Genomic DNA, 27,635 nt, shown 5'->3' with positions numbered 1-27,635 from the left:
ATGCTAGGAATTTATCCAAAGGATAAAGGACTGCTGATTCGTAGGGGCACATGCACCCCAATGTCTACAGCAGCGCTTTCAAAAACTGCCAAATTATAGAAAAAGCCTAAATGTCCATCAACTGATGAATAGATAAAGAATATGTGGTTTATACATACAATGGAATACTACTTGGCAATGAGAAAGGATAAAATCATGCCATTTGCAGCAACATGGATGGAACTGGAGGGTATTATGCTAAGTGAAATAAGTCAGTCAGAGAAAGATATCAATATGTTTTCACTCATATGTGGATCTTAAGAAACTTAACAGAACATCAGGGGGGAAGGGAAAGGGGGAAAAAAGTTACAAACAGAGAGGCAGGGAGGCAAACCATAAGAGACTCGTAAATACAGAGAACAAACTGAGGGTTGATGGGGTTGGGGGGAGAGGGGAAAGTGGGTGATGGGCATTGAGGAGGGCACTTGTTGGGATGAACACTGGGTGTTGTATGTAAGCCAATATGACAATACATTATATTAAAAATAATAATATATAATAAATAAAAAGTAAAAAAAAATAATATTTAATCTGAAAAAATTTTTAATTTTTTTTAAAATAAAAAAAATAAATAAAAATACTGTTAAAAAATGCTAACCATTGTCTGAGGTCTTGGCAAGTCATAATCTTTTTTTCTGGTGAAGGTCTTACCTTGATGTTTATGGCTGATGACCACTTAGGGTGGTGGTTGCTAAAGGCTGGTGTGGCTATGGCAATTTCTTATAATAAGACAAAGTTTGCTACATCAATGGACTCTTCGTCTCATGAATGATTTTTCTGTAGCATCTGATGCTGCTTGATAGCATTTTACCCCCAGCAGAATTTCTTTCAAAATTGGAGTCAACCCTCTCAAATGCTGCCATAGCTTTATCAACTAAGTGCGTGTAATATTCCAAGGCCTTTGTTGTTATTTCAACAATCTTCACAGCATCTTCACCAGGAGCAGATTCCATTTCAAGAAACAACTTTCCTTCCCCATCCATGAGAAGCAGCTCCTCATCCATTCAAGTTTGATCATGCGCTTGCAGCAATGCAGTCCCATCTTCAGGCTCCACTTCTAATTCTAGTTCTCTTGCTATTTTCACCACAGCTGCAGCTATTTCTTCCACTGGAGTCTTCAAGCCCTCCAAGTCATCCACGAGGGCTGGAGTCAGCTTCTTCCATACTCCTGTTAAAGTTGATATTTTGATCTCTTCCCACGAATCATGCATGTTTTTCATGGCATCTAGAATGTTGAATCCTTTTCAGAAGGTTTTCAATTTACTTTCCCAGATCCATCAGAGGAATCACTATCTATGGCAGCCAGAGCCTTAATGAAATGTATTTCTAAAATAATGAAACTTAAAAGTTGAAATTACCCCTGCATCCATGGACTGCAGAATAGGTGTTGTGTTGTGTTAGGAGGCATGAAAACAAGATTAATCTCACTGCACATCTCTATCAGAGCTCTTGGTGACCAGGTACATTGTCAATGATCAATAATACTTTGAAAGGAATCTTTTTTTCTGAGCATTACGTCTCAACAGTGGACTTAAAATATTCAGGTAACTATGCTGCAAACAGATGTGTTGTCATCCAGGCCTTGTTGTTCCAGGTACACAGCACAGGAAGAGTGGATTTAGCATCATTCTTAAGGGCCCTAGGATTTTCAGAATGTTAAATGAGCACTGGCTTCAACTTAAATCCACCAGCTGAATCAGCCCCTAACAAAAGAGTTAGCGTGCCCTTTGAAGTTTTAAAGCCAGGCATTGACCTCTCCTTTCTAGCTATGAAAATCCTGGATGGCACCTTCTTCCAATATAAAACTGTACCTTAGCCAGATCTCCTGGATAACTTGCTGCAGCTTCTACATCAGCACGTATTACTTCAGTTTGAACTTTCATGTTATGAAGATGGCTTCTTTTCTTAAACCACTTGAACAAACCTCTGCTAGCTTTGAACTTTTATTCTGCAGCTTCCTCACCTCTCCTGGCCTTCATAGAACTGAAGAGAGTCAAGGGCTTGCTCTGGATTAGACTTTGGCTTTAGGAGATGTTGTAGCTGGTCTGATCATCTCTCCAGACCACTAAAATCTTCTCCATATCAGCAATTAGGCTGTTTTGCTTTCTTACCACTCACGTGTTTTTCACTGGAATAGCACTTCCAGTTTCTTTCAAGACAAAACACAACTTAGGTAACTGTTTGGTGCAAGAGGCCTAGATTTTGGCCTATCTTGGCTTTCAATATGCCTTACTTACTAAGCTTAATCATTTCTAGCATGAGATTCTTCCTATTACTTGAACACTTAGAGGCCAATGTAGGGAGATGAACTAGTTTAATTTCAATATAAGGAGGCTCAAGGACAAGGAGAAAGACAGAGGAATGGCCAGTCAGCGGAGCAGTCAGAACATACACAACACTTACCCATTAAGTTTCCCATTTTCTATGGATGCAGTTCATGACACCCCAAAACAATTACAACGCACCAAAGATCACTGATCACAGATCACCATAACAAATAAAATAGTCGTGAAGAAGTTTGAAATGTTGCAAGAATTATCGAAATGTGACACAGAGTCACGAAGTGAGCAAACACTGTTGGGAAAATGGCACCCAGAGACTTGCTGGACACAGACTTGCCACAGACCTTCAACTGCTGAAAAAACAAAGCTGCAAAGTGCAACAAAGCGAAGCACAAAAAATTAAATGTGCCTGTATTGCACTATGTGAAAAAGATATGAAATTCAAATTTCAGTATCTGAAAAAAATTCATTTTATCAGAACATAGCCATTCCATCTACTGGAACATAGCACATTCATTTACATATTTGTCTCTGGCTGTTTTCATGCTACAGAGCAGGGTTGAGTAGTTGCAACAGAGCTTTATGTGGCCTGCAGGGATGAATTCTTTACTTTCAGGCACTTCACAGAGAGAGTATTCCAATCCCTGGTCTGCGGTATAAGTGGGGACTGGGAGTCAATAGTATAATATTATACAAAATATTGTGGCTCTGGATGACAACACAAAGGAAACCAGTTAAACTAAATAGGAGGAACCTGACACATGAGGAATTCAGAACCTATAGAGGGAAAGGAGCAAGCAGTCATCTGGAAGGGAATGATGGGGAGGGCACCTAAGGGGCACAGAATGTGGTGTCACAAAAGCCAAGAGAGAAAAGCCTTCAATGGAGAGGCAGGTTGACTGCACTGAATGAAGCTGAGATGACATGGTGACATTATGTAATTGGCTTGGCAATACCTGTGACTGTCAAAAGCAATTTCAGTGAAATGATGGAAGTCTCCAGACTTGATAAGTGAAAAAATGAGTGAAAATGAGTAAATGTAAGTGCATACAACATTTTTCATAAGTTCTTCTGTGAAGGCAAGTAGAGAAACAAGTAGTAGCTGAAGGGGAATATATGAACAAGAAAGGGAATTTGAAACATGAGCAATAGAGCATGTTTATACGCTTGTGGGGATGTTCCAATGGAGAAGGAGAAAGTGACGACAGAAGAGACAGACACTTTCAGGAGTGAAGCCTGAGAGGAACAGAGGGAGTATGATCCAGAGCTTATGTGGAGAGATTAATTTTTGACAGAGCAAGGATACCTCTTCCACCATGAAAGACAGAAATACACAGAACAAGTGCACAGGAACAGGGGACTGGGGATTTGATGGTGAAAAGATGCCAATCTTCCTGTCTGCACCTATCTTCACAAAGGAAGGTGAGTTTTCCTTGTGCTCGGTATACTGGAAGTAGGGTAATGGGGTGAGGGGTGGGCAGGGTTTGAGAAGAGAGAAGAAATGAGAAAAGCACCAGGAAGAAGAGGAAAGCAAATTAACTTGGAAACCAATTAGCACTGTCTGGCAAAGATGAGTTTCCGTCCAAGATTTGGAATCGTGGATTTGAAGTGAAAATGGTAACTTTCCCCAGCAACTACAGAGCCGATACTTACAGTAGGATGCACCAGATAATTCTCCAAAGTTGCCACAGACTGGAATCAGGCTTGGTTCCCCCTAAGGTCAGTGGCTATATTCTTTGGGCTGTGCCAAACTGTTTCTACCCTGACAGATTCATGCAAGGCTATGATCGATTTTTCAAGAGCTGTATCTATTCAATTACCATAGATCATATAGGTATTATTTTTCTCCCCGCAAAGCAAAATGCAAATTAGCCTGTTATTTTTCAGGTAGTACTCTATGAAGGCTCAATTATTCATTCTCCTATTATAACTTTTGGAGCATCAAACATCCCCAGGCACTTCACTATGTTCCAAATACTTTAGGCCCCTAGTAATCCATTTCCAATAATGCAATGGTGTGCTGATGTGGCATTTCTAACCACTATTCAATCCACTCTGAGAAAGCATTCAGCATGTATTTTTTTTTCTTCACTGCATCCCTAGCATCTAGTAAGTTCTTAACACAAAATAGGTGCTCATTAAGTATTTGATGAGTTAGTGGCTCTCAATTTGAAAATAAACTATAAATGGATGCTTTTTATGAAGTGTGCAAAAGAAATAAAATACTCACAAGTTAACTTAGGACATTCAGCGTGTTCAGATTAGTCCTTCATTTGAATGTCTTTGTCATTATTCTATTCAAATGGAAAACGTGCTCATAATATAAATCTCAAAACTTGTGGTTGGCCAGTTGTTTTTTATCTTGAAATCAACCACAGAGACTATATATTTTTGCTACCAGGTTGTTTTTTTTTTTTAAACATCCTACATTTGGAATTGTAAAACTTCAACATGGTACTACTGGATACAAATACTAAATGCTTCCAGCAGAGGGCTCACGTATTCTATTTTAAGGGGAAAAGTTTAGAAAGCTAGTTGTCCAACAGCAGCCATTGCAAAACTCCTTCAGAAGGCAGTTCTCACAAAAAATACTTTTCTCCTTTTGACCAAGTAATTCTAGGTCTGTGAATTTATTTAAAATAATCCAAATGAATGAAAAAACTAGATTACAATAAGGCAGCATTTATGGATAAATGTACTTTTATCTAACTCCAAAATAGAAACTGAATTTATGTACTGTTGAGTAATGTACTTTTATCTAATTCCAGAGAAGAAATTAAGTAAATTATAGTCACAAAAATCTATATAAAACTACTTAGGCATATGGGTAAAGGCCAGAAAAAGAAAAATAAACCAGGGAAACAACATATAATGTGTAAATAAGTTAGACTTTGGGTGAACAGAATTCGGATGAATATTATTTTTCATTTTTATTCCTATTTAGGTTCATGTAAACATTTTGGGTGGTTTTTTAAAAATGTTTATTTTATGGGGTGCCTGGGTGGCTCAGTCGGTTAAGCATCCGACTTAGGCTCAGGTCATCATCTCGCAGTTTGTGAGTTCAAGCCCCACATCGGGCTCTGTGCTGACAGCTTGGAGCCTGGAGCCTCAGATTCCATGTCTCCTCTTCTCTCTGCCCCTCCCATACTCATGCTCTGTCTCTCTCTGTCTCTCAATACTAAATAAACGTTAAAAAAATTAAAATGTTTGTTTTGAGAGAGAGAGAGAGAAGCAGAGCGAGAGAAAGGGAGGGGCGAGGGAGGGGGGCAGAGAATCCCAAGCATGCGCTGTGCAGACAGGGACCCTGACAAGGGGCTGGAATTCATGAACAGTAAGATTATGACCTAAGCTGAAGCTAGATGCTTAACTGACTGAGCCACCCAGGCGCCCCTTGGGTGATTTTTTTTTTATTTTCAAAGATGAAAAACGATATGCCCTATTTTTAGTGCTGAAAACAAGGATGGAAAAAACTTTAGAAAGCAAGTGGAATGGTTTATTTATGGAACAACTTGAGAATTTGCAGACACTTCATTTTCAAAGGCAGGACTAATAGGGTGTATTACCACTTTATTCGTGCCCACAAATAACATTAGAGTACCTCCGGGATTTCAAAGACTTCGGAGGTTCCCAATCTCTTCACTTACCCTATTTATTTATTTATTTATAAATAGGATCTGAGGCATCAATACAAGCATTTAAAAATTAGGAACATAAGCCACTCAACCTAAGAGAAAACAGGAAACAAAAAGTAATATGAGATCAGGAAAGGAGGGGTATACATACATGTGTTTTTATACCCTTATAACTATTGAAAGTAGGTCACAAACATGGCTCTAAGCTTTTTAGCATCAAACTAAAAAAGAAATGTAACCTAATATGAGATAAAAAGATACAAATACTAAAGTGAATGCTAGCTTCTCCAGGCCCTGAGATCTAATGGAAATTTTCCTGCAGACATTAAGAGTGTCATTGGATGACTTACCTGGTGCTACTGTTAATACCATCAAAAATATATTTTATCTTGTGGCGCCTGGGTGGCTCAGTCAGTTAAGCGTCCAGCTTTAGCTCAGGTCACGATCTCATGGTTCTGTGGGTTCGAGCCCTGCATCAGGCTCTGTGCTGACAACTCAGAGCCTGGAGCCTGCTTCAGATTCTGTGTCTCCCTCTCTCTCTGCCCCTCCCCTGCTCACACTCTGTCTACCAAAAATGAATAAATGTTTAAAAAAATTTTTTAAATGTATTTTGCATAAAAAGTAAAAGTTAATGAAGAGATTCTTTAAAACTCAGACATTCAGTTTTCTGATTATCTACCTTGATCCAGGTATAAAATTTAGAACAGCTGATCAGTGGTTCTTAACCTTCTAGGGAACAGCAGAGAAATTTGTGCAGGTATTTTTGGTTGTCCCAGTAGAAGGGACATTATTGGCATTTACTGAGTGGTGGCCAAGGATGCTAGATGTCATGCAATGTACAGGGCAGTCACCAACCACAGAAATGCCCTATGTCCTGCACATCTGAATGGCCTGCTGGACGTGCACGGAAGTGAAAAATTTATTTATAAAAGTCTGAGCCCAGAATCTAACTCTGTTTTACATATAAGCACAATTTGTTTTTTGTTTGGTATCAAAGATAAACTGAATTTTCCAGGAGTGCTACCACAATAAAAGCCAAGAAAAGTCTCCTGTTTTGTTTTGTATGTAATTTTACTACTTTAGAAAATCATTTCATTATATTTTCTGAAAGAGTTCTGCCCCAGCATATATATACTGAACATATTATTGTTGTTACACTTTCTCTCTATTTATTCTTCGTAGATGGTTAAGATTTCTTATTGATATCTAGAGTAACTTATGTAGGTAAGTTATACTGTCTAAGAATTTCATTTCAGGATAACCTAAGACATTCAATGCTGTCTTTTTATATTAAGGCCTGACAGATGAGGTTGAGAATCACCAAGCCTGATAGACAGACTGTGTATCTTCTGGAAACCCATTATGAATATAATTTCTCCCAAATGAACCTTTAGTAAGAGTTGTCCCAGAAAACAGGCTGAGGCTGGAGTGTAATTATGCTCTTTTGCCGAATCAGGGGAAAAGCTGATGTACTTTAAAAAGTCATCAATAGGCTGACATCTTCTTATGAAAATTAATAAGCTAATCAAGTTCCTCCATGAAATAAACTGTTAACCTCCCTCCACTCACAGCTGACTTGATGGAGCACCTAAAGGAAGGGTAGGATTTCCTTAGGGGAGGATTCAGAGTGCAGCCAACGTTCACAAATTCCAATGATCAAGAAAGAACACTGTTTAGAAATTCTGCTTTGATTTCTGCTTAGAAATATTCTAAAACAAGAGTTACTGCTCATCCACCACAGCAAAGGAAAAATTTGAGATGAACACCGTAAAATGTAAAATGTTTGGCAACGATTTGGATGCCAAAACATCCAAAAGAAACAAGTGCATAGAAGTGCAAAATCTGCCCTGAATTAACTAAGTGGGTTGACCTACTATTTTAAGTTGCTGGATATTAGCCGATTCTACTCTAGAGGACATTGGCTAGAAAAAGACTGACTGTTTATTGCCCCACTTATGACAACAGAGCCATTATCAAGAGCATACAGGAAATACTTCTCTTTCCATTCCTTATACTGGCAGTAGAGGGAGGGTGGGAGGTAGAGTTGGAAGGAGAGTAAAGAGAGGCAACAAATCCAGCTCATTGGAATTGTGTATATAATACAGAGAAGATTAAAACACAAAGGGGCCACACTCAGCCTTGTCATCTAATGCTATCTCAGATATCCAGAGACCCTAATCATGTTCTCACTATGCACGTTCTCTACACAAGTTCAAGCACCGTGGCCCACAAATGGGTTCCTCAGCATGGAATTAATGCCAAGAAAGGCCAAATACACTATTGGCATATTGTTTAAACACATTTTGTTTTCCTAAGTGACTGAGTTTCATAATGTCTCAAAGGAAAATATCTATGCCTAAAATGGGACTCTCAGGGTGCTTGGATGGCTCAGTTAAGCGTCCAACCCTTGCTTTCTGCTAAGGTCATGATCTCACTATTCTTGGGTTCGAGCCCTGCTCGGGGCTCTGAGCTGACAGCACAGAGCCTGCTTGGGATTCTCTCTCACACTCTCTGACCCTCCCCTGCTCATGCTTCCTCTCTCTCAAAAATAAGTAAACAAACACTTTAAATTTTTTAAAAAATAAAATGTGACTCTCACTCAAGAAGAATGCTAGACTAATGTAACTGAGGTCTGACTCCATTTCTGATGTTTGCCTACTGACAGCTTTCAAGCCCCAGCCCTCTCTCTTTCCTGTTTGCCCTGCACCTGGGGAAAAGTTCAGGAAAGATTGAGTGCTCTCTTCCTTGGTGCTGGTAGGAGTTCAAACCACATAAGCTCCTGCCTGAGTGGAGAATCCTCCAGCCCCAACCCCTAACCACAACAAAAGTCAAGGCCAATCACCCCCTACACGCCCTCTGAAGCCATCTTTGGGCCTGCTTAAGAGCCACCCTGCTCTCCCCAGAAAGCCTCATTATGTGAGTAATAAACCTTTTATATCCTCTTGGCACGTGTGTGGCATTACCAGTCTTAACATCTGAATCAAATTTTGCATTGGTTAGGGAGCCATTCTGTTTTTGCAGAGTGATTATGGGACACCTCGTAAACCCAAACTTGCAAATTATTAAGGAAGAGTCAGGAAACTTTAAAAAAAAAAATCAAAGTATCAGTTTTATTACCAAATGAAAGCAGATCTCAGAAGTGTGTCACAATTATACTTCATTACACAGAGATATTTTAGATGTGGATATGCTGAGCAAATGGCTTTATATTTCCTGCAGTATAAACTACACCTGAGTACATTCTGACCAGACGGCACAAATACGAGAGAACAGGCTGGCATGAAGTAAAGACTGTTAATTAGAACTGGTCCTGCTCTACATGGAGAAGGTCCTCCCATATGACTTCACTTTGTGTGAATCAACTGTTCCCTTTAAAGAACAGATGGGCTTCCAGGCCAGGGAGTGCTTGGGTGCTTGGTCCTCAGCTGAGAAAAGTAAGCTTCTGGGGGTCAGTCAGGACCCAGACTTTTGAAATCTCACTTTTCATTTTTTTCACAAGAGAAGATTAGGTCCCCAACCTGTCCTTACCACTTTTGACCACCAAAACATGTCAAGGTTTATTGTTTTACTTAACAACTTAGGAAGCCATGAAAATTCCATTTGGCATATGGTTCTTGTCTGTCAAGTCAGTTGATTGCTTCCTGTGAAACCATGAACAGGAACAGGTAACATCTTCATCCTGAAACAGTAAGCCGGAAAGGGGACACACCTGCTTGTGTGTGTGTTTCAATGACCCACTGATAAAACAGAAAATCTCTCCAAAGGCAAATAATGCAGAATTTCAAAGGATCCAAGGAAGCAAAAATCACTGATGACATTCAAACTTCCTTCATTTCACTCTCAAACCTTCCAGTGTGGACTCTGGCACAGCTCTGACAGGAATTAAGGGAAGGAGAAAAGGATCACTTTCTGCACAATTCAAAATATTCTTCCTCAGAATGTGGATTTAGGACTGTGGCCTCCAAAGCCTGGGGCATGGAACAAGGGCCCTAGGGGCTTTTTGCTTGCCAGGTTTCTGTAGATACTGCTAGGCGAAGAAAGGATTCTACAGCTAAAATATTTAAATCACTGAATAGCCTTGAACATGGCTCCCCAGTGATGCATTTAAGAAAAATTTCTCCCAGATTTGTTCATGTGCTACCATTTAGTTCAACCAGGTTATGTTTATAAGCAAATCTTATGGGGACTTTTTGCATGGAAAGTGACACATCTATCCCTGAAGGGATGGTCCATGAGAAGCAGTTCCAATTAAGACTCCTGTCAGTTTGCTGCTGGGTCTGAGTGCTCAGGTCTACAGAGGAAAATATTCGGCTGTGGAGAATAAATACAGTTTCAATGATCACCAAAATGGAATGCTACAGTGTATGCCATATCAGTGCCACGTAAAAAAAAAAAATAATAATGTGAACCTATTAAGGAACCAAATCAGAATCAGGAAGAAAAACCTTGCTGCACAGAGCATGAATATTAAGGGATAGTTTCCTTGAGTTTACAATTTCTGGTGCATGAATATTTTTGCATAACCACAATTATGGCTAAAACGTTTTTTTCACTTAATAGAGTATCATACTTTACTATATTTCCAAAGACTTTAAAATATTAATATTAATGGTTATACAAAATCTCCTTGTGAAGACTGTACTAAAGCATTCTCTGGATAAGAGGAAGGTAATTAGGATGGGGGTCCCAAGGACATGGGTTCTTCCATGTGATGAAGAGCCAAGACTGGAGTTACCAAATGATAAAGAGAAAAGCAATGGCATATGGATACCAAAGAGTCCTTTCTCTTCAGATGGCCAGATATGACATGGCTGGTTCATGGCTGACAAAGCTGGGAGTACCTGGAGGTGAGGAATTTTAAAGGAAACTACAAATGCCACTATCATTGGGTACATAGTTTCTCTCTCAAAGCTACAAGGAACAGAACAAGAGGACAGTTCTCTGGAAAGTCAGAGGAACCTAATTAGGCTTAACCCCTTGGTCCAATCTAAGGAAGGTATTTAGCACAGTACTTGGCATACAACCTCTCTTCCTTAACACCACCAGAGCCAGAGTGCGCCACAGTGAACTTTATTGTGGTTCTCAGCACTATTTGCTTCCTATTTTGTCCTTAGTTACTCAAATTCCTAGGGGCCTATTCTAGGACCTTTGAGGTTGAAAGTCCTTCCAGAAGCAGGGCTCTTCTCTTTACAGAAAGGTCTTGGTGTTAACTGCTCCTCACTATCTTCTGGGCTTTCTTAGCAACACCTGCTGACTCTTGAGTGGCTGACCTCTTGTCTAGTTAGGACTGGGAATCCTCCTCCCAGGCAACGTCCTCATCAGAATCCCTTTTTGTCTCTTCTTCCTCCCCTTCTTTCCTGATCTGAAACACAAATGAATTCCTGGCCAGAGTTGGAAAGTGAGCAGACTAAGGGAGGCCAAGGTAACGGGTAGTCTCTCCCACCAAATTAAGTGAGACTTTGTGTTTTCTTAGGTTTACTTTGTCCTTTCCCTGCTAAGGCAGATCTGCCCAGTGACAGTTTACATCACACCATTTGCTTCTGACCTCACTCCCAGTGCCAGCCCAGAACAGGACCTAGAGAGCAGCCTGGCTCCTTTGCCCCTCATGGCTGCTTCTGCTCTATATAGCTGTGCAGACACCCACAAGGGTTGCGATGCATCCCAGCCTCTGCACAAGCTGTGCCCCAAGAAGGGCGTGCGTCTCTCATCAGTGGGAAGGCAGAATGTGTGCTTGCTCAGCCCTATGTAAGGCTTCTTAATAAGAAAAGTGCATGCATTTTCAGAGGATGTATTACCTTTGGGGGGAAAAGTTTGCTCTTTCTTTAAAATTTCTGGATGAAATCTGTGACCAAGTTTGAGAAGGCTATGGTTTAGAGCAGTATGTAGGAGGAACATACTGTCTTGTCACACGTGGCGGCATTCATTCATCACACCCACTCTACTTCCAATGTACCTCCCAAGACAGCAACAATTTTCAGACACTTAAAATACCTATATTTTATACTATGCCTACTACCACTGACTAAAGGTATGATCAACTGCCAGTAAAAATAGCTATTGGTAGAGAAGTTCAATATTAACCCTCATTTTTACAAATCTATATGATGACTAAAGGACAATAGATTCGCAAATATCCACAATAGTAAAAAAACAAGAAGCGGAAGAACTATGTTTTTACTCCTGCTTCCATATGCCAAAGTTTTTGCTTAATGTTAACTTTGATTCCATAGAAAGAGAAAGCAGCTTTCTGCATTTCCCAAGCATACTGCAATTTCACGTTCTGCCATTATCTCTGTTCACATCTTAAAGGGAAAACAGACTTATTATAAAGTCATTTTTGGTGTTTAAGAAAACAAAGTACCATGGATGTTGTCCAAGAAAGACTACATCAATGTCCACTGTGCAGCAAAGAGTAATCATATTACCAGTGCAGCAACTTGGAGCCGTCATGAACTGAGTGTTACAAAGGCCCCCAGGATGAGAGCAGGTCACTCTCTAAAATGTCCAAATGCTTCCCTGCCTCCTTCAACAAAGTGGAACAAATATGACTTAACCTTTCCTCAGTGACCTAGGACATTAAGAAAGAACAATGGATTTGAAATTAAGAAGATTGACTTGACTCACTGAGTCTGTATTCACTGGGAGAGTGATTTCAGTCATTCCCTGCACCTTCCCGGGCCCATCATCTTCACAATGGATCATTGCATTCTGCAGACCTGTCTAGAAGATGAATTCAAACAGCACACATAAAGTGCCTAGGGTAGTGCCCTTGCTCTTGCAGAAGATGCTCCATGAAATGCCAGCCCACTTCCTGTCCCTCAGCACACAATCTGAACAGATGAGTTACTGCTATATGCTGCAGGCTGGCTGCCGCTCTGTGGGTGGACACATCAGAAACAGGTCACTGGGCAGAATAAATGCAACTCTGGGTCTGGCCCTAGGGCTTGATTTTTTTTTAAGCAGTTATTGGCTTTCCTTTCTCCTCATAAAAGTGGAATATGAGCATATGACTCCTAACTGATGAGTATGATTGCGAACTTCTTCCCAAGCAGTTTTCTTACTCTTCAAAAAGTCCCCTTCATAAAGTTCATGTTTCATAAATCCTTTATGCCACAGGCACTATCTATCTCTCTATATAATGTGAAAGAAACTACAAGGCAATCAGAAGCAAACAATAATACAGCCACTTATATCTGCATGCATGTTTTAACTCAGCCTTTATATCAATTTTTGTGCCCTTCTGTTTACTAATGATTTAAATGCTTTGCAGCCCATAGCTTCTGAGCTTAAACTTTTTCATTATTAATGCAACTAAGTACAAAAACTACTTACTTGGATAGTTTTATAAAAAAAACACGCAAGATTTACTATTTCATTCCCACTGCATACCAGCAAAGTATGAGCTACGGGTTATCAATAGTACTTTAGGGATGGGCAAATGCGGGTGTGACTGTATCTCAGATGTGAAGAGAGAAATCTACACAAGACACAATTTAGAGCTGGCCATTTGTCTTTACATCTGTAAACCAAAAATCATATAACACATTATTTACTCAGCTCACTGGGAATCTGTTTTGGCAAATCTGTGAACAATAACTGTCCACCTGAATTTCCTAAGGCATGAAATCTGGCTGGGCTGAACCCTGAATTTGTGATCCACTTCCTTTTATTTCCCTTTGCACCTGCTACTTGATGGATGATTTTTTTCCCTTTCTACCCACTATTTTTATTTCAGCTGCCAGACTTTGCCTCAATTATTCTATGAAACATACCTCAAACTCTACTAGCTCTAGAAAATAAAGTGGATAATATCATACAGTTTAATAAGCCTCTAAAGAGGAAATTTTAGCAGAAAAGTGAATTCCCAACATTCTTCAAGACTCAAATACCCCCTTCTCTGTGAAAGTTTGTACTGATGGCTCCAGATAATCACATCCTCCTTTTTGTCTGTACTACATCCTGTATTCTGCTTCTATTATATCTCCCAACACAATGAGGACATGTGATTACGTGTATGGCTCTCTTCCTCACCAGGGTGTGGGCCTCCTTATTTTAGCATAGAGGATACTAAACACACGTTAAATAAAATGGAATTAAACAACCCAACTTTATAAAAGACGATAAACATCCAGTCAGTATTTGGATTGATTTTGAGTGGTTCGCAAATGAAAATGGGGGGTTGGAGGTGGGTAAAGTGGGTGAAGAGGGTCAAAGGTACAAACTTCTAGGTTTAGATAAATAAGTCCTGGGGATGTAACATACAGCATGGTGACCATAGTTAACAATACTGTTGTATATTTGAAAGATGCTAAGAGAACAGATTTTAAAAGTCCTCACCACAAGAAAAAAATATTTGTAACTATGTGTGGTGAGGGATGTTAACTAAACTTTGGTAGGACAGGTATCAAACTATTATGTTCTATACCTAAAACTAATACAATGTTATATGTCAGTTATAATTAAAAATAATTTTAAAAGGAAGGTTTTTGTGTATTCTAATAATTGTTTCAGTAACATAAAACTAGTAAAGAACGATGATGCTTCAGACCTAGATTCATACGGTCTTTATGCAGTCTTATTTTGATCTTCTCTGATAGTCACACACTGACTCACATTCTATTAGTTCTCATCATTACTCTTTCATTAAAAAAAAGAAAATGGATGTTCTCTGGAAATACCTGTAAACTCTATGACAATTTTAATGATGAACAATTTTGGCTTTCAAACCATCACATTATAATCTATCACTTGAGACCCTGAATCTGAGATGTGTGTGGAGGACAGGGTGCCAAGATGTTATACATGGCTTCTCAGGGCTTTACATTTTTTTTAAGCCAATAAAGTCATGATTAAGTAATAGAGCTTCAGTAATGACAACTCAAGTTATTTTGCAAACTCATTCCCATATGACAGTTCTTTGGGATATTTTAAAATTACACCAGCAAGCCACTGAGCTCAGATTAAAATATTATGCTCCTTGGGTCCTATTTAAAGTCAAATTGCTTTACTTACCTTTCCATCATTTTAGTTATAAAATTAAGGAGACGTGAAACTTTTGTTTGAAACATCAAAATGAAAAACAAGAAAAACACCCAAATCTCATACTTCAAGGATAATCCCCTCTGGTTGGCTGGAGTTAAAATGTTAAACCTTTCAGATGACATGTGGTACCATACCTGTCCTGTGTATGCAAACTCCAGGGCCTGCTTTAAGCCAAGGCTGGTCACACCATGTAAACTGACCTCGTCAGCTCCACTTTCCACCATACAGAGACTGAACATCGCCTGAGATGGGAGAGAAAGGGAGGGATGGGGAGTTATGGAACTTAAAAAGCAAGGAAACAAGAAAAGTTCTAGAGAGACTAGGAAACAAATACATCCCATAAATCAAAGATTGATTTTGGTTTTTGAAATGCGTCTACAAAAAGCCACTGCAAATCACTCTGTCTAAACAGAGTAACACACAAATGGCATCGCACACCTCACACACAGAGTCCCACTTAATCCCACGGTTGTTCTCTGGGGTGGCTGTGTTGAGGCTCACTCACTGAACTCAGTCTCTCGATCTGGGGTCTCACTGCTACCATGAAATGTGGAGCACTTCCAACTTGCCAACAAGACATGGAAAGCAGCGACTTTGTCTCTTAACTTCTCTGCATATTTTCTACCTCAACTTAATGACACATCTCATTCCTCTCACCTGCCATGTATCACACACTCTGTTCCAAGGGTTCTCAAAATGTGGCCCCTGGCCTGGCAACATCAGCATCACTGGGAACCTTAGAGTATGGATGGTGGGGGCCCCAGCCCAGACCTACTGACACAGAAACTCACAGTGGAACCCAGCGATGTGCATTGTGATAGGCCATCCAGGTGACTCTGATGTTCACTTGAGTTCTAGAACCACTAAGTTATTTACTGAAAATCAATTTGCCCCCAAACCAATTCCCCAAATGGCCAACTTACTGAAAATCAGGTCTACAGGATGATCAGTATGTCAAGTGAAAGCTTAAAAATTAAATAAAATGAAACCTTGCCAAATAAAAAAAAAAATGCACTGGCTTGCTTCCTGTCCAAAAACAAAAACAAAAAAATACCCACTTTTTTGTTTACACATAATTTACACAAGTGTAATTTATACACTTGTAACAAGTTTGATTTAACAGGTATAAAGAGAATATCCCCTTTTTGGTTACCAATGATGAAACGCACTTTTTAGAAAAGTATACATCTATATAGCGAAGAATTAACCTCACCCAAAGGAAGCTCTGGTCTTTTCCCTTGGCTTCTGGAAGGTGATCACCAGACCCTTAGAACATCCTGCTTGACAGGAGTGTCTTTGTTTGTTGGAAATTTGACCAATGACAGTCTAACACCAGGATTTACAATGGTGGTTTGGGCCACACTGTATCAGTTCTGACCTCCAGAGGAAATGGAGACTAAAGGTATTAGTCTGACCTCTAGGAGAGGCTGGAGATGAAAAGTCAATCACAATGGCAACCTGTGAGTGGGCCCCAATAAAAACTTTGGACACCAAAAGTTTGGGTATGTGTCCCTGGTTGGCAGTCCTCTGCATTTTGTCACTTAGGGTGGCTAGGAGATAATGCTATGATCCCACAGAGGCAGGACGGCCAGCAAATCTGTATGTGGTCCCTTTCTCAATTCTGTCCTATGTGTCTCTTTCCTTGTCTGATTCCAACTTGTTTCCTTTCCCTGTAATAAGCCATTTCCATGAGTATAAAAGTTTTCAGCAAGTTCTATGAGACTTCCTAGTGAATTAATGAATGTGAGAATAGTTTTAGGAACCCCTTCTAAATAGCAACTGGTATCAGAAGTGAGAGAAGTCTTAAGGGGATGGTGCCTTCAGAATGTACAGTTTAGCTAACTTCATAGAGATAAAATTAAAAAGTGGGTAGGAAAAACCCCTCACTCTTCTCTATGGTAATATTTTAGTTCACACTAAATTTTTTAATTTTAGAAATGTGATTTTTTTTGTTTTGCCCATGTATTAATATTCATCTCTTAGTGATTTTTATGTTTTGATAAATCTATTTTTGATCCTCACAATTCTACACATTTTAAGTTAATATATATTGAATGGTGGTATTAATGGATGATTATTCTTTTTGGAGCTCGTCATTTCTGTATCACTGCATTTGAGAGTTCTGAGATCTTATAATGAATAGAATTGTCTCTGTTAGCTTCCTTTATAGTTAAAATTTTAATCGTTAGAAACACCAAATTATTACTCTCTTATCATTTGAGAAATGTAAAGAATATTTTCAATGTTTGCAACTTGAGACAATAAAAAACAATATTCAAAATATCCTAAAGGCATTGGGAGTATGTAATGTGTAACATACACAATTATATTTGCTATATTAAATAGCATTCAGAAGATTTCACTTTCAGAAATTGGCTTTATCATGAATAAATGAAATCTAACATTCCTTTAGAAACTGTTAATGGTGAATGGTCAATACGGTATATTTGGCAACTTGGTTAGTGAGTGAGTTGATCTGGCTTGCTGCTAGTGCCACTGGGACTTAAGGGACTCTGGGAATGGTTGAAAACACTGGATCTGAAGTCACATAATCCTTGGTTTGGTGAACCACGGTGATTAAGGGCAAATTTGTAACCAAACCATTCTGGGCTTGATTATAAGCACTAGCAAGTGACTGGGACACACATGTAACCTCTCTCTGACTCAGTTTTCTTTCTAAAAAATGGGGACAATAATTGTACCCACTTCATGAACTTGTTTGAATATTAGATGACACTACACATATGAAGTGTTCAGTATATTACCTGTATAAGGCAAGGTCTTAGTGAAAATTCGATACTGTAACAACGATGAAATAGAATTCTATCTCCCTTACGTATTCTTTGGTTAAAAGCAGTGATACATTAGGAACACTAGTCTCCGGGGGTTTTGTTGCTGTTGTTGTTTTAAATTTTTTTTAATGTTTTTTTTGAGAGAGAGACAGAATGTGAGTGGGGGAGGGGCAGAGAGAGAGGGAGACACAGAATCCAACGCAGGCTCCAGGCTCTGAGCTGTCAGTGCAGAGCCCACCGTGTGGCTCAAACTCACAGACCACGAGATCATGACTTGAGCTGAAGTCAGATGCTTGATGGACCAAACCACCCAGTCGGGTGGTTGTTGTTTTCAATTGAGGTGCAGCTATAGATATAAAAGGCTATCAGAAAATTGATTTTAATGTAAATGGATTCTGCTTATGCATTCGTGGAATATCTAAAATTTCAAAACTATGGACATCTGGCTGGCTCAGTCAGTAGAGTATGTGACTCTTGAATTCAGGGTCATGAGTTCAAGCCCCACATTGGCCATGGCCTACTTAAAATATTAAATCAATAAATCAATAAAATTTCAAAACTAAAAAGCACAGGTCATAATAATAAAAAGATCTTTTAATTTGTGTAATTCTGAATTTGCTTCTAGATTTCTTATTGCCACTCTAAAAACTGAAAGAAATTCCAGTTGTTTTCAATGTCTGTTTTTTATTATGTGGCTTGTTTCAATTTTTAATATATTCCCGATATGAATTTTTTTTTCAGATCTTCCAAGTTGTAACAGTACCTGAAATTGTGCCCAGCTGCTCTCTATCAACTCCACAGCTGACAGAAATGACTCAAACTGCACAAGAGTTATCTGGGTTAATGAAATGCAAAAAGTCCCTCAGAGCAAAGGCTACAGAACAGAACAAGAGGCCAAGGGAGGTTTTTTTTTTTTTTTTTTTTTTTTTTAATCTGCTTTCCTTGGGTTTTTCAAAAGCAACCACAGCAAAGGTGGCATAGAACAGGCATCCTCAACCAGGATGCTATAACTTGACACCTGGCTTGGCAGAGTCGGGGACAGAACACAACCCCTTGAATAACGTACATATATCATTGTACATGTTTGAATAGGCAACAAAGGAACTCCAAATTTGTCAGTATGGTTATGTTAGAGGGTATGACTATAGAGGGAAGGAAGAGACTATTACTTTTATTTCATTTACATAGTATTATTTGTCATTAAAATAAGTATGTGTTACCTGTGTATTTCTAACAACTGCCTTTTGTTTTGTTTTTTTGTTTTTTTTTTTTTTTATATATATACAACTGCCTTTTGAAAACTTTGTTTTAGTTTTAACATTCAGGACTCTGCAGAAAGATACATCTGATTAAAATCCTGGGTCCCATAATCCACAGTCAAGTGGCAATTTACCTTCAACATGTGACCTTTGGCTAATGTATTAGTTTCTCTGAACCTTAGGCCCTTTATCTGTAACATAGAGATGATACAAACCTCATAGGTTGTCTTGAGGTTTAGGTACAATTATGCTTAATATCAAGCACAGTATCTGGCACAAAGTAGAAGCTTAATAAGTAGAAGCTGTTATTCTAATCCAAGCTGACTGCCCTACTTTCCCAAGTCTCTCTTCGATCTCAATTAGAATGAGAGCTAAGAAACAGCTCCTCCTCTGCCCTCTGCCCAAATCTTCTTCTTTCAAATGCCTTCCTAATGACAGCCCCACTCAAAATCCCTGTCTGGCTGTAGGACTTAACTTTTATCACACCCTACGTTAAGGTCTGACCACATCATAAAGACCATCACCATTTCCACAAACACACAACCTCCATTCTGATAATCATACAGTCTTAGAAACTTAATGTTATAAGTTTAAAACATCATAATTTTTAAAAGTTACAACACCGGTTAATAAGAAGAAAAAAGGAAATTATTAAATCAATTATTATCTATGTCTGGGCTTAATAATCTTACAGGGCACCTCAATCGGAAAAAGCGTCACTGGGGGCACCTGGGTGGCTCAGTCAGTTACACATCTGACTCTTGATTTCAGCTCAGGTCACGAGCCACATGTCAGGCTCCATGCTGGCTGTGGAGCCTGCTTGGGATTCTCTCTCTCCCTCTCCCTCTGTCCCTTCCCCGCTGGGGGGTGCTTATGTGCACTCTAGCTCTCTCTAAAAGGAAGGAAAAAAAGAGAAAAAGCCTCACTGGATACCACCAAAGTAAGGAAGAACCCAGTCATTCATCAGCTTGTGAAACTTGTGAAATGTCAAGAGAGCTTGTGAAACAATGTCAAGAGAGATTTCTAGAGCCCACAGGGAAGGACAAAGTGTCTTTTGGTAGCAAAAGAGGTGATGGGACCATGGTGCTGTCCTTTAGCACTGAATGTCCTGAAAAGGTAAACTGCAAGCTCAGTGAAAGTGGGCACCACATCTTCCTTACTCACCATGAAGCCCCTAGACCCTAGCACAGCACACATACAATAAATAGAGATGAATGGATGAATGAATGAAACAACATGCTCTTCAAAAGTTCAGATGACAATGCAGCTGCGATGATGTCCAGCTGTAACACAGGGTCATAAACAAAAATAACTAATCTGACATAGGCAGAAATTTTCTGGATGCAAGGTGTTTTACACAAATAGCTAGAGTAGCTACAGTTAAAGAAAAAGAATATCTACCATAAGCTAAATACACATTAGTTCAAAGCTAGACATTTAGAAAGAAGTAAGAACATATGGCAATGCCCTCTATGAAGCCACAACATTCTGCCAAAGCATGGGATAAGATTCTGCTCAGAAATATGGAAGCATCGCACAGATTCTTCCTTGGTTCACACTGTTTTTGTCTTTGGGAGAGACTTGGCCAGGCTGAGATTTACAGTTGTCACAGATCACTCTTGACTGATAATGTGCTACCGCCACCACAAATCTTTCTAATTGAAAACCCAGTTTGTGAGAACACAATCCACTTTAAGTGCCTCCCACAGACAGAATTGTCGATTTATAGTGTGTCAGTCCTCTATTTCACACAGAAATGACACAAATTGAGTCTTAAAATCACAGTACATGAATTCAGTTTCTCCAGGTCACATTGATGTCATGCAGTCACAAGATGAACTACAACCAATTTTAGGTTGGTACATTAATGTCACAAAACTGACCGATGGAAATTCCACTACATCTTCAAAGATGATAAGAGCAACAGATTTTTTTTAAGCACTTAAAGTTGGTTAAATATGATCTTTTCACCTGGTAAACTACACATAGCTTTCAAATTGCACTGGACATGGGCAAGATGTACTGTGAATTCCGTTTTTTCAGGAATCCAAACGATTTTCTGGATGAAATAACTGCAGTGTTTTGGATACATTCAACCCTTATCTTTTATGAGAGTTCAATAAAAGTAAATAAACATGTTTAAGGAAGTTATTGAAAGGAGCAACTTACAATGATCAGCAGATCCAGCCGGATCCCCTACATCTTGTAAATGCCCAGTGTTACGTCATTAGTGATGTTCACAATGGCCATCTGGCATTACAGAGTCAAGCTAACTTCTGAATCAACAAAGATTACATTTTGCTCAATTTAGTGTTAATGGTGATTATCTTTTATTACATTTTGGTTATACCTCACATATAGAATGGGTAGTAAATCCCAGTTCATGAGACTGTTCAGTTAACCACAATTGCCCATTTCCCTAGCATTGAAGAAAGAAGGGTCCTAACCACAGTTGAACTGGACTATTTACCTTTTTTTTTCTCTCTCAAATGCAAAAGCTTCCCAATCCATTTGGGGAGCTTAATGGCCTGAAACAGTGAGGCTGTTTCATTGGAGGGTTTTTCCCCCAATATATTTTGTAGCCGTTTTAATTCTTCCTCAAACAGTATAGTTAAGTGTCTCAGAGAATAATGTATCAGGACAAATGAAAACAGCAAATTAGATTACTATACATATAATTAGGCAGCAAAAATTAATATTTCTAAAATACCAGTTTTCTCTCACCTTAACCATATAAAGAAAAATTCACCTTGTATGCTAAAAAATGTGAAACATACTGGTTTTCCCCAGCATTTTCAAATATGTAACTTGTTTACTCAAAGAATCTAACTGTATTTCACAGCTTTGCTCTTGGCACAGTTGCTTCTTAAATTAATTACATGGTGATAATAAGCCCTTCAAAACCAGCATGATTATGCTTTATCCTATTTCTTTTTTTTCTTGGTTATCTCTACACCCAATGTGGGGCCTGAACCTATAACCCCAAGATCACAGGTAGCATTCTCCACTGACTGAGGCTAGCCAGGCATTCTCTCTAGAATTTTCCTCCTCCTGGATGCACCCATATTTCAACCACTTGAGTCTTCTGGGGAATGGAATGGAAAAAGGATACAAACCAAGTTGTTTTTTTCTTAAAGATATAGCCAATGGGAAGGCCAGAAACCGTTGCCTATCATGAAGTCAGGTTATCCATGAATGGTATTTATCCTTGTTGATTGTTACTACTCTGGAAAATGGAAAATGGCATCCATACATCTGGCTTTATCCTTGGGTCACCCTTTCAGATCCCTTGGCTTCTGCTCATTCCTCTGGTGCTTCTATTACTTTTTAGTCTACGACTATATTCCTTGGGTATGGGATTTCAATACTTTACTACCCACCATGTAAAGAAGTCTATTCTTTCAGGTATTTAGGGATGACACTTACTCTTCCTTACTGGATATATTTGATAAGCCATTATTGAATGAATCTTCCCACACAGACACCATTTGTTCTGTCCTCATATCCTCAACCCTGCCTTTCCAAATCTACTATGGACATACTGACTAAAACCAAACTGGGATTTACTGCATTTTGACAGCTGTCCTAAAACAGAATTTGGGTCCTGTGTCAAGGAGTGACTTAGCAGGTGTGATACACAGTCTGCATGAATTAGGGGAAGTAGCTACAAAGAAAGGAAAGTTTCAGAGGACAATAATATCAGAAAAGTTTGAAAGCCTGAAGAAAATGATAGGAGAAAAACTGAGGAGGCTGAGTGAGAGATCTATGTCAATTACAATGTAAGCATTCAGGGAAGATTCTGTAAAACACAGACGAGGCTCTTAATGGTGCTTACCAAAGTCACACTGGGTGTGTTTTAAGCATGATGGCTAAAACTCTAGCTTCTCTTCTCTAAACAGAATCTTGAAACTAAAAGGTACTTCAGAGATCACTGGCCCCTCGTTACTCAAGGTGTGGTCCCTGGGCCAGCAGCACTGGCATCAGTGGAGAATGTGTTAGACACAGAATCCCATGTCCACCTCGCACCTACTGGATCGAAGGTGCATTGTGACAAAAGCTCCAGGTGATCTATGTGCACATTAAAGTTTGAGAGGCACAGCTTGTGCCTTGTGGCACTCCTTGCATGCCTAAGTATTTGAAGTGATGAGATATCCAATACTTTACATAAGAATATAAGGTATTACTACTACCTCCAGAATACTGAATCATAATCGCCCTCCTGATAACTTTCTCCCCTTGGTCATAGTAGAATTTCAATAAATTCAATCTTTTATACTTAACAGCCTTTCTGATATGTGGTTACAACTATTAAGTCTCCTCTTGGAAAGGAGCACCTAATCCAAACTCTTTGATTCATAAAATGTTAGCATTGAAGGTTGATGCTAGAAATCCTGTAGTCTGGGCACAAGACCGGAGTCCAAATCCCAGCAAGGAAGGACTGGCTGCCACACCTTGGCAGGGTAGGGGGTGGGGGGTGGGAAGAAAGGTTATTACGTAAGAAGTAAAATTTAAATAAGACTCATGGTTTCAAGAACAAGGCCTCTGGGAGAGTAGCTCGTCCTATGTTCTTGGATGGTAACAGTGGTAGCAGCCTTCAGGTAAATCTATCCCACCATCCTCCTTTCCCCAGTTACTCTGGTTGACCTTCTCTGGGTCATCTCCTTCTTATCTTACATTCCTGAAGATAGGAGGAATTTCATGTGGTCATCATAGAGCTTCTAGTGATACAAATCTCTCAGACCCATCCCTATGGAATTCAAAAACCAGAGCTTTTAAGGAATCTCCATTTGCCATAAAGAATGCCAAGGCACTGTCACCTTGCCTACCTCATCTGACACTGGGAGTGGCTGCCTGGAACCTTGTTGAGGGCTGTGAGCCCACATCCAGACTCACTGAGAGTGGTCAGGCTCTTGTTATTATGTCTGTTGCGGGTACAGAGAGGGAGCAGGAGCAGGTATGCCAGCCTGGGATCATAAAGTGTGCACATGTGTAAGTGCTGAAACACACTGTTCATGACCTCATCACATTGAATCTGTTACATCTTTTCTACAGAGAACTTTTTGGAAGAACATTTAATAATGTGGAATTGCCTTAATTATCACTTACTATTCTCTTTAAAAACCCAGTGTGAGTTAATGGCCACTCTTAAATTTTTAATACAAAATCTCAACAGCTCTTCTTTTATTTTTAATGTCCTCTTTTAATATCTTTTTCTTCAGTGTGCCAACATTATATAAGGTGTGTACGACTACAGATAGGGGTGCCCAGCCTAGCTGTGGCATCTGTCTTCAACCTTCTATTTTATTCATCATTTTGGTTTGACAGTCGTGAGCCTGGCAATAAACACTAGAGCCACTCTCCCATTATTTGACTATACACAGATGAGGGCAAGAGCCCCAGCTAACACACTGTTTCTTCTAACTCCATTAGTTGCTAAGCAACCACTTCACTAGAACCTTCCTATTCCAAGGCAGAATAGGCCAGTTTAATACGGAGTGTTTGGGTTGTCACATGTGTTCAAGTTCACTCCTTCTGTAAACACATCTGATGCTCTGTCCGTGCAGGCTATGTGAAAAGCCTTCCTATCTTACAAAATGTGAAAAAAAGAATTTAGGCATCCTCAAGAGGTCTAATACTTCTGAAAGGTACTCAAAGAACTTCTTCTAATCCTATGAAAATTTATAGATGTCTGTATGTAATTTTTTAAGTGATATGAATGATTTGATATGGCTACCTCTCTTATTACTTCAGAGTCACATGCCTCTAAATGAGAAGAACACTGGTAATTCAATCTTTCAGGAATCCAGGCATGCAAGCCCCATGCCCAACCATCATCAGATGGGCTAATTAAAAGCAATTGATTCAACAAGCAGCTGGATCATCCCAGTGTAGACGGTTCATTTTGAATCAATTTTTTATAAAAGTGATGAATAGCACATATCTATGGATCCCAATAATTCTTTACACCAATTCATCAGATTCACATGATCAGCTGTCTTGCCCCTTTTAAAAACCATCTGTCTTGACTCAATACTCAATTTCTAAAGGTTTAAAATTTTCATCAGCTTTATTATCCTTCAAACATGTGTTCTTGTCTTTCAGATGAAGCTAAGGTTGGCTGTATCACTGTGATTAAATAAGCATGAGTGAAACTGATTTTAAATAAAACAGCATGAAAATTGTAGTTTTAAAAACATGAAAAAGATATGGCAGAAAAATAGTCTTTCAACACACACTTGAAACAAATACACATAAAGAGCTTAGCACAACGACTGCATAAAATAAATGACTTTTAAGAGTTAACTGTTATTATTACATTGCAAATATTTTTTTCTAGCTCCATAATATTTATATTCAGTAGAAGTGAATCAGTTTCAATGAAAGAATAAAATACAGACCAGAGTTCACCATTCATCACTATAATGAATACACTGCACGATCAGCACAATAATGAAAATAACAGTCAGCCTATCTGAAATGTTAATGACTTCGCTGGCATGGATGCAAACAATTTTAAAAGGGAATGTGACAATGATTCTTCAGAGGCTCTCAGCTCTCTATTTAAAAAGGAAATAACATTTGACCAGTACCACAATTAACTGGTACTTCACCTTGAACTCACAAAGGGAATTCTATTTTTAATGAATGTGTTCAGGTTTAAAGGGAAATTGTGACATCATTTTAATTTTTTTAAAAAGCAAAAAAAAAAAAAAAAAAAAATCCACACGCCTTTTGGTGCTCATGAGGCCCTATCCCACAGGGCATCTAAAATGAGCCTCTTGGGGCACCCAGTGGGCTCAGTCGGTTAAGCCTCCGACTCTTGATTTCAGCTCAGGTCACGATCTCATGGGATCAAGCCCTGCATAAGGCTTTGTGCTGAGCAAAGAGCCTGCTTGGGATTCTCTCTCTCTCTGACCCTCCCCTGCTCACACGTGTGCATGTGGACTCTCTGACTCTGTCTCAAAATAAAAAAATAAATAGCAAATAAGTAAAAGCAGGCTCCTAGTTATCCACTACTGAAGCTTCTATATGAGACAGACGGGTAGCTGTTCATTATCAGCCAGGCAATTAATGTTTATCGAGTGTCCATCGAGTGTGAGGCTGTCTATAACAGACTGTCCATAAAATGTCAGATTGAGTGCTTAATTTGGCTTTGCTGAATGTCAAGGCCATCATTAATGGTGCTATTTTGCCTGACTAAATTTAAAAGCCATTTCATGAGGCCTCTTCTTGGTGGATATTAACTAAATGACTAATCATCAGATACAAGTTGCAGAATGCCAACATCTACTCATGGACAACAGTTATGACTTAGGTGAGAAATTGAGCACATTTTCAACTGTGGGTGATTTTCGTCATTTTCCTCAGCTCCTTGGAACTGTAGTTGTTTGTAGGTTATTTTAAAAGTCACCATCACCTTAAGAAAAGTCTAAAGCAGCACTTTAGGTCCCTCTTCTGAACCAGATTCTGGTATTTTTGGAGTTACAAGTTGAGGAGAAGAGACCATACGCTACCACATTAGGTCCTCAGCTAATTAGCCAAGGACTCAAAACTTGGGAGCAATGAGGTTTCCAGTTTTCCCTGGCTCTTAATTCCCTAGTGGCTTTAGGTGATACTTTTTATGTAAAACTAGTCCAGCTGGATCCAAGAAAACAGCAAAATATCTGCTGGATCACAAGTCTTGTGGACTCAGCACTTAAATCCTTTTCTCAGAGTACATATCCACTAAGAACCTAAGAAGTTCTATGTCAAGGAGCTGGTACAGTCATCACTCTCTTGGTTTTTAATTCAATCTCAGCATCAGCAATGCCATATTCTCATGCATGGGAAGAAACCAGAGTTAGTACCCCAGTGTTTCTGAGCATCCTTCTGCTCCCCACCCCTACACCAGCAATTATACAGAGAAAAATGGATGGATAAAGATAAAAAATAAGATTAAGTTTCAATAAAGATCATTTTTATTGGTGTAAGTTGAAGCAGGTATCACTGATCACTTTTGTGTTTACAACTCTATCTATGGACCCAGGCATCCTTTTCACTTCTGAATAAATATGATCTAAAATTCCAGAAGGAAAGAGTTGTAGCTGTCTGGGACAGGCAGACAAAACATCTGTGCAAAGGCCCTGAGGTGAGAGCTTGACAGGCGTGTCTGAGGAACAACAAAGAGGCCAATGTGATTGGAATGGAGGGAGGAAGGAAGGGCAAAAGTCACATGACGGTGGCCTGATGAGACAGAATCATGCAGACAACAGACATTGGCTTTTACGCTAAGTGAAACTGGAAGTCATCAGATGGTGCCCAAGCAGAAGTGATATAATCCAACTTGCATTTTTATTAAGAGCACTGGGGTCGCAGTACTGAAATAGGTTCTAAGGGATCAAAGATTGAAGTAGGACGATAAAGTAGGAGGATACTGCAAAATTTCTGTCAAAGATGGTAGTGGCTTCCACCAGTGTGGTAGTAGTAGAAGTGGTTGGAGTCTGGATACCTTTTTAAAGTAGAGCTGTGGGGGCGCCTGGGTGGCGCAGTCGGTTAAGCGTCCGACTTCAGCCAGGTCACGATCTCGCGGTCCGTGAGTTCGAGCCCCGC

The 27,635-nt window shown here is 39.3% G+C and overlaps 1 protein-coding gene across 8 annotated transcripts in view; it reads right to left on the bottom strand.

Moving 5' to 3' along the window:
- Window positions 1–27,635, bottom strand: part of KLHL32 (kelch like family member 32) — a 249,371-nt gene that overhangs the window by 132,822 nt on the left and 88,914 nt on the right. For all 8 annotated transcript variants that reach the window (XR_005789913.1, XR_005789915.1, XM_040474214.1 and 5 more), the window contains one exon: window positions 15,130–15,237. Coding sequence is in view for 6 of the 8 variants with exons in the window: in XM_040474214.1 (XP_040330148.1) it covers window positions 15,130–15,237 (108 nt within the window). In the remaining 2 variants the exon portion in view is untranslated. The remainder of the gene's footprint in view (window positions 1–15,129; window positions 15,238–27,635) is intronic.

This window comes from Herpailurus yagouaroundi, unplaced genomic scaffold (genome assembly GCF_014898765.1).
Source record: "Herpailurus yagouaroundi ecotype Mexico unplaced genomic scaffold, PumYag 139, whole genome shotgun sequence".
Lineage (NCBI taxonomy): Eukaryota > Metazoa > Chordata > Mammalia > Carnivora > Felidae > Herpailurus > Herpailurus yagouaroundi.
This window is presented reverse-complemented; position numbering and strand designations above follow the sequence as displayed.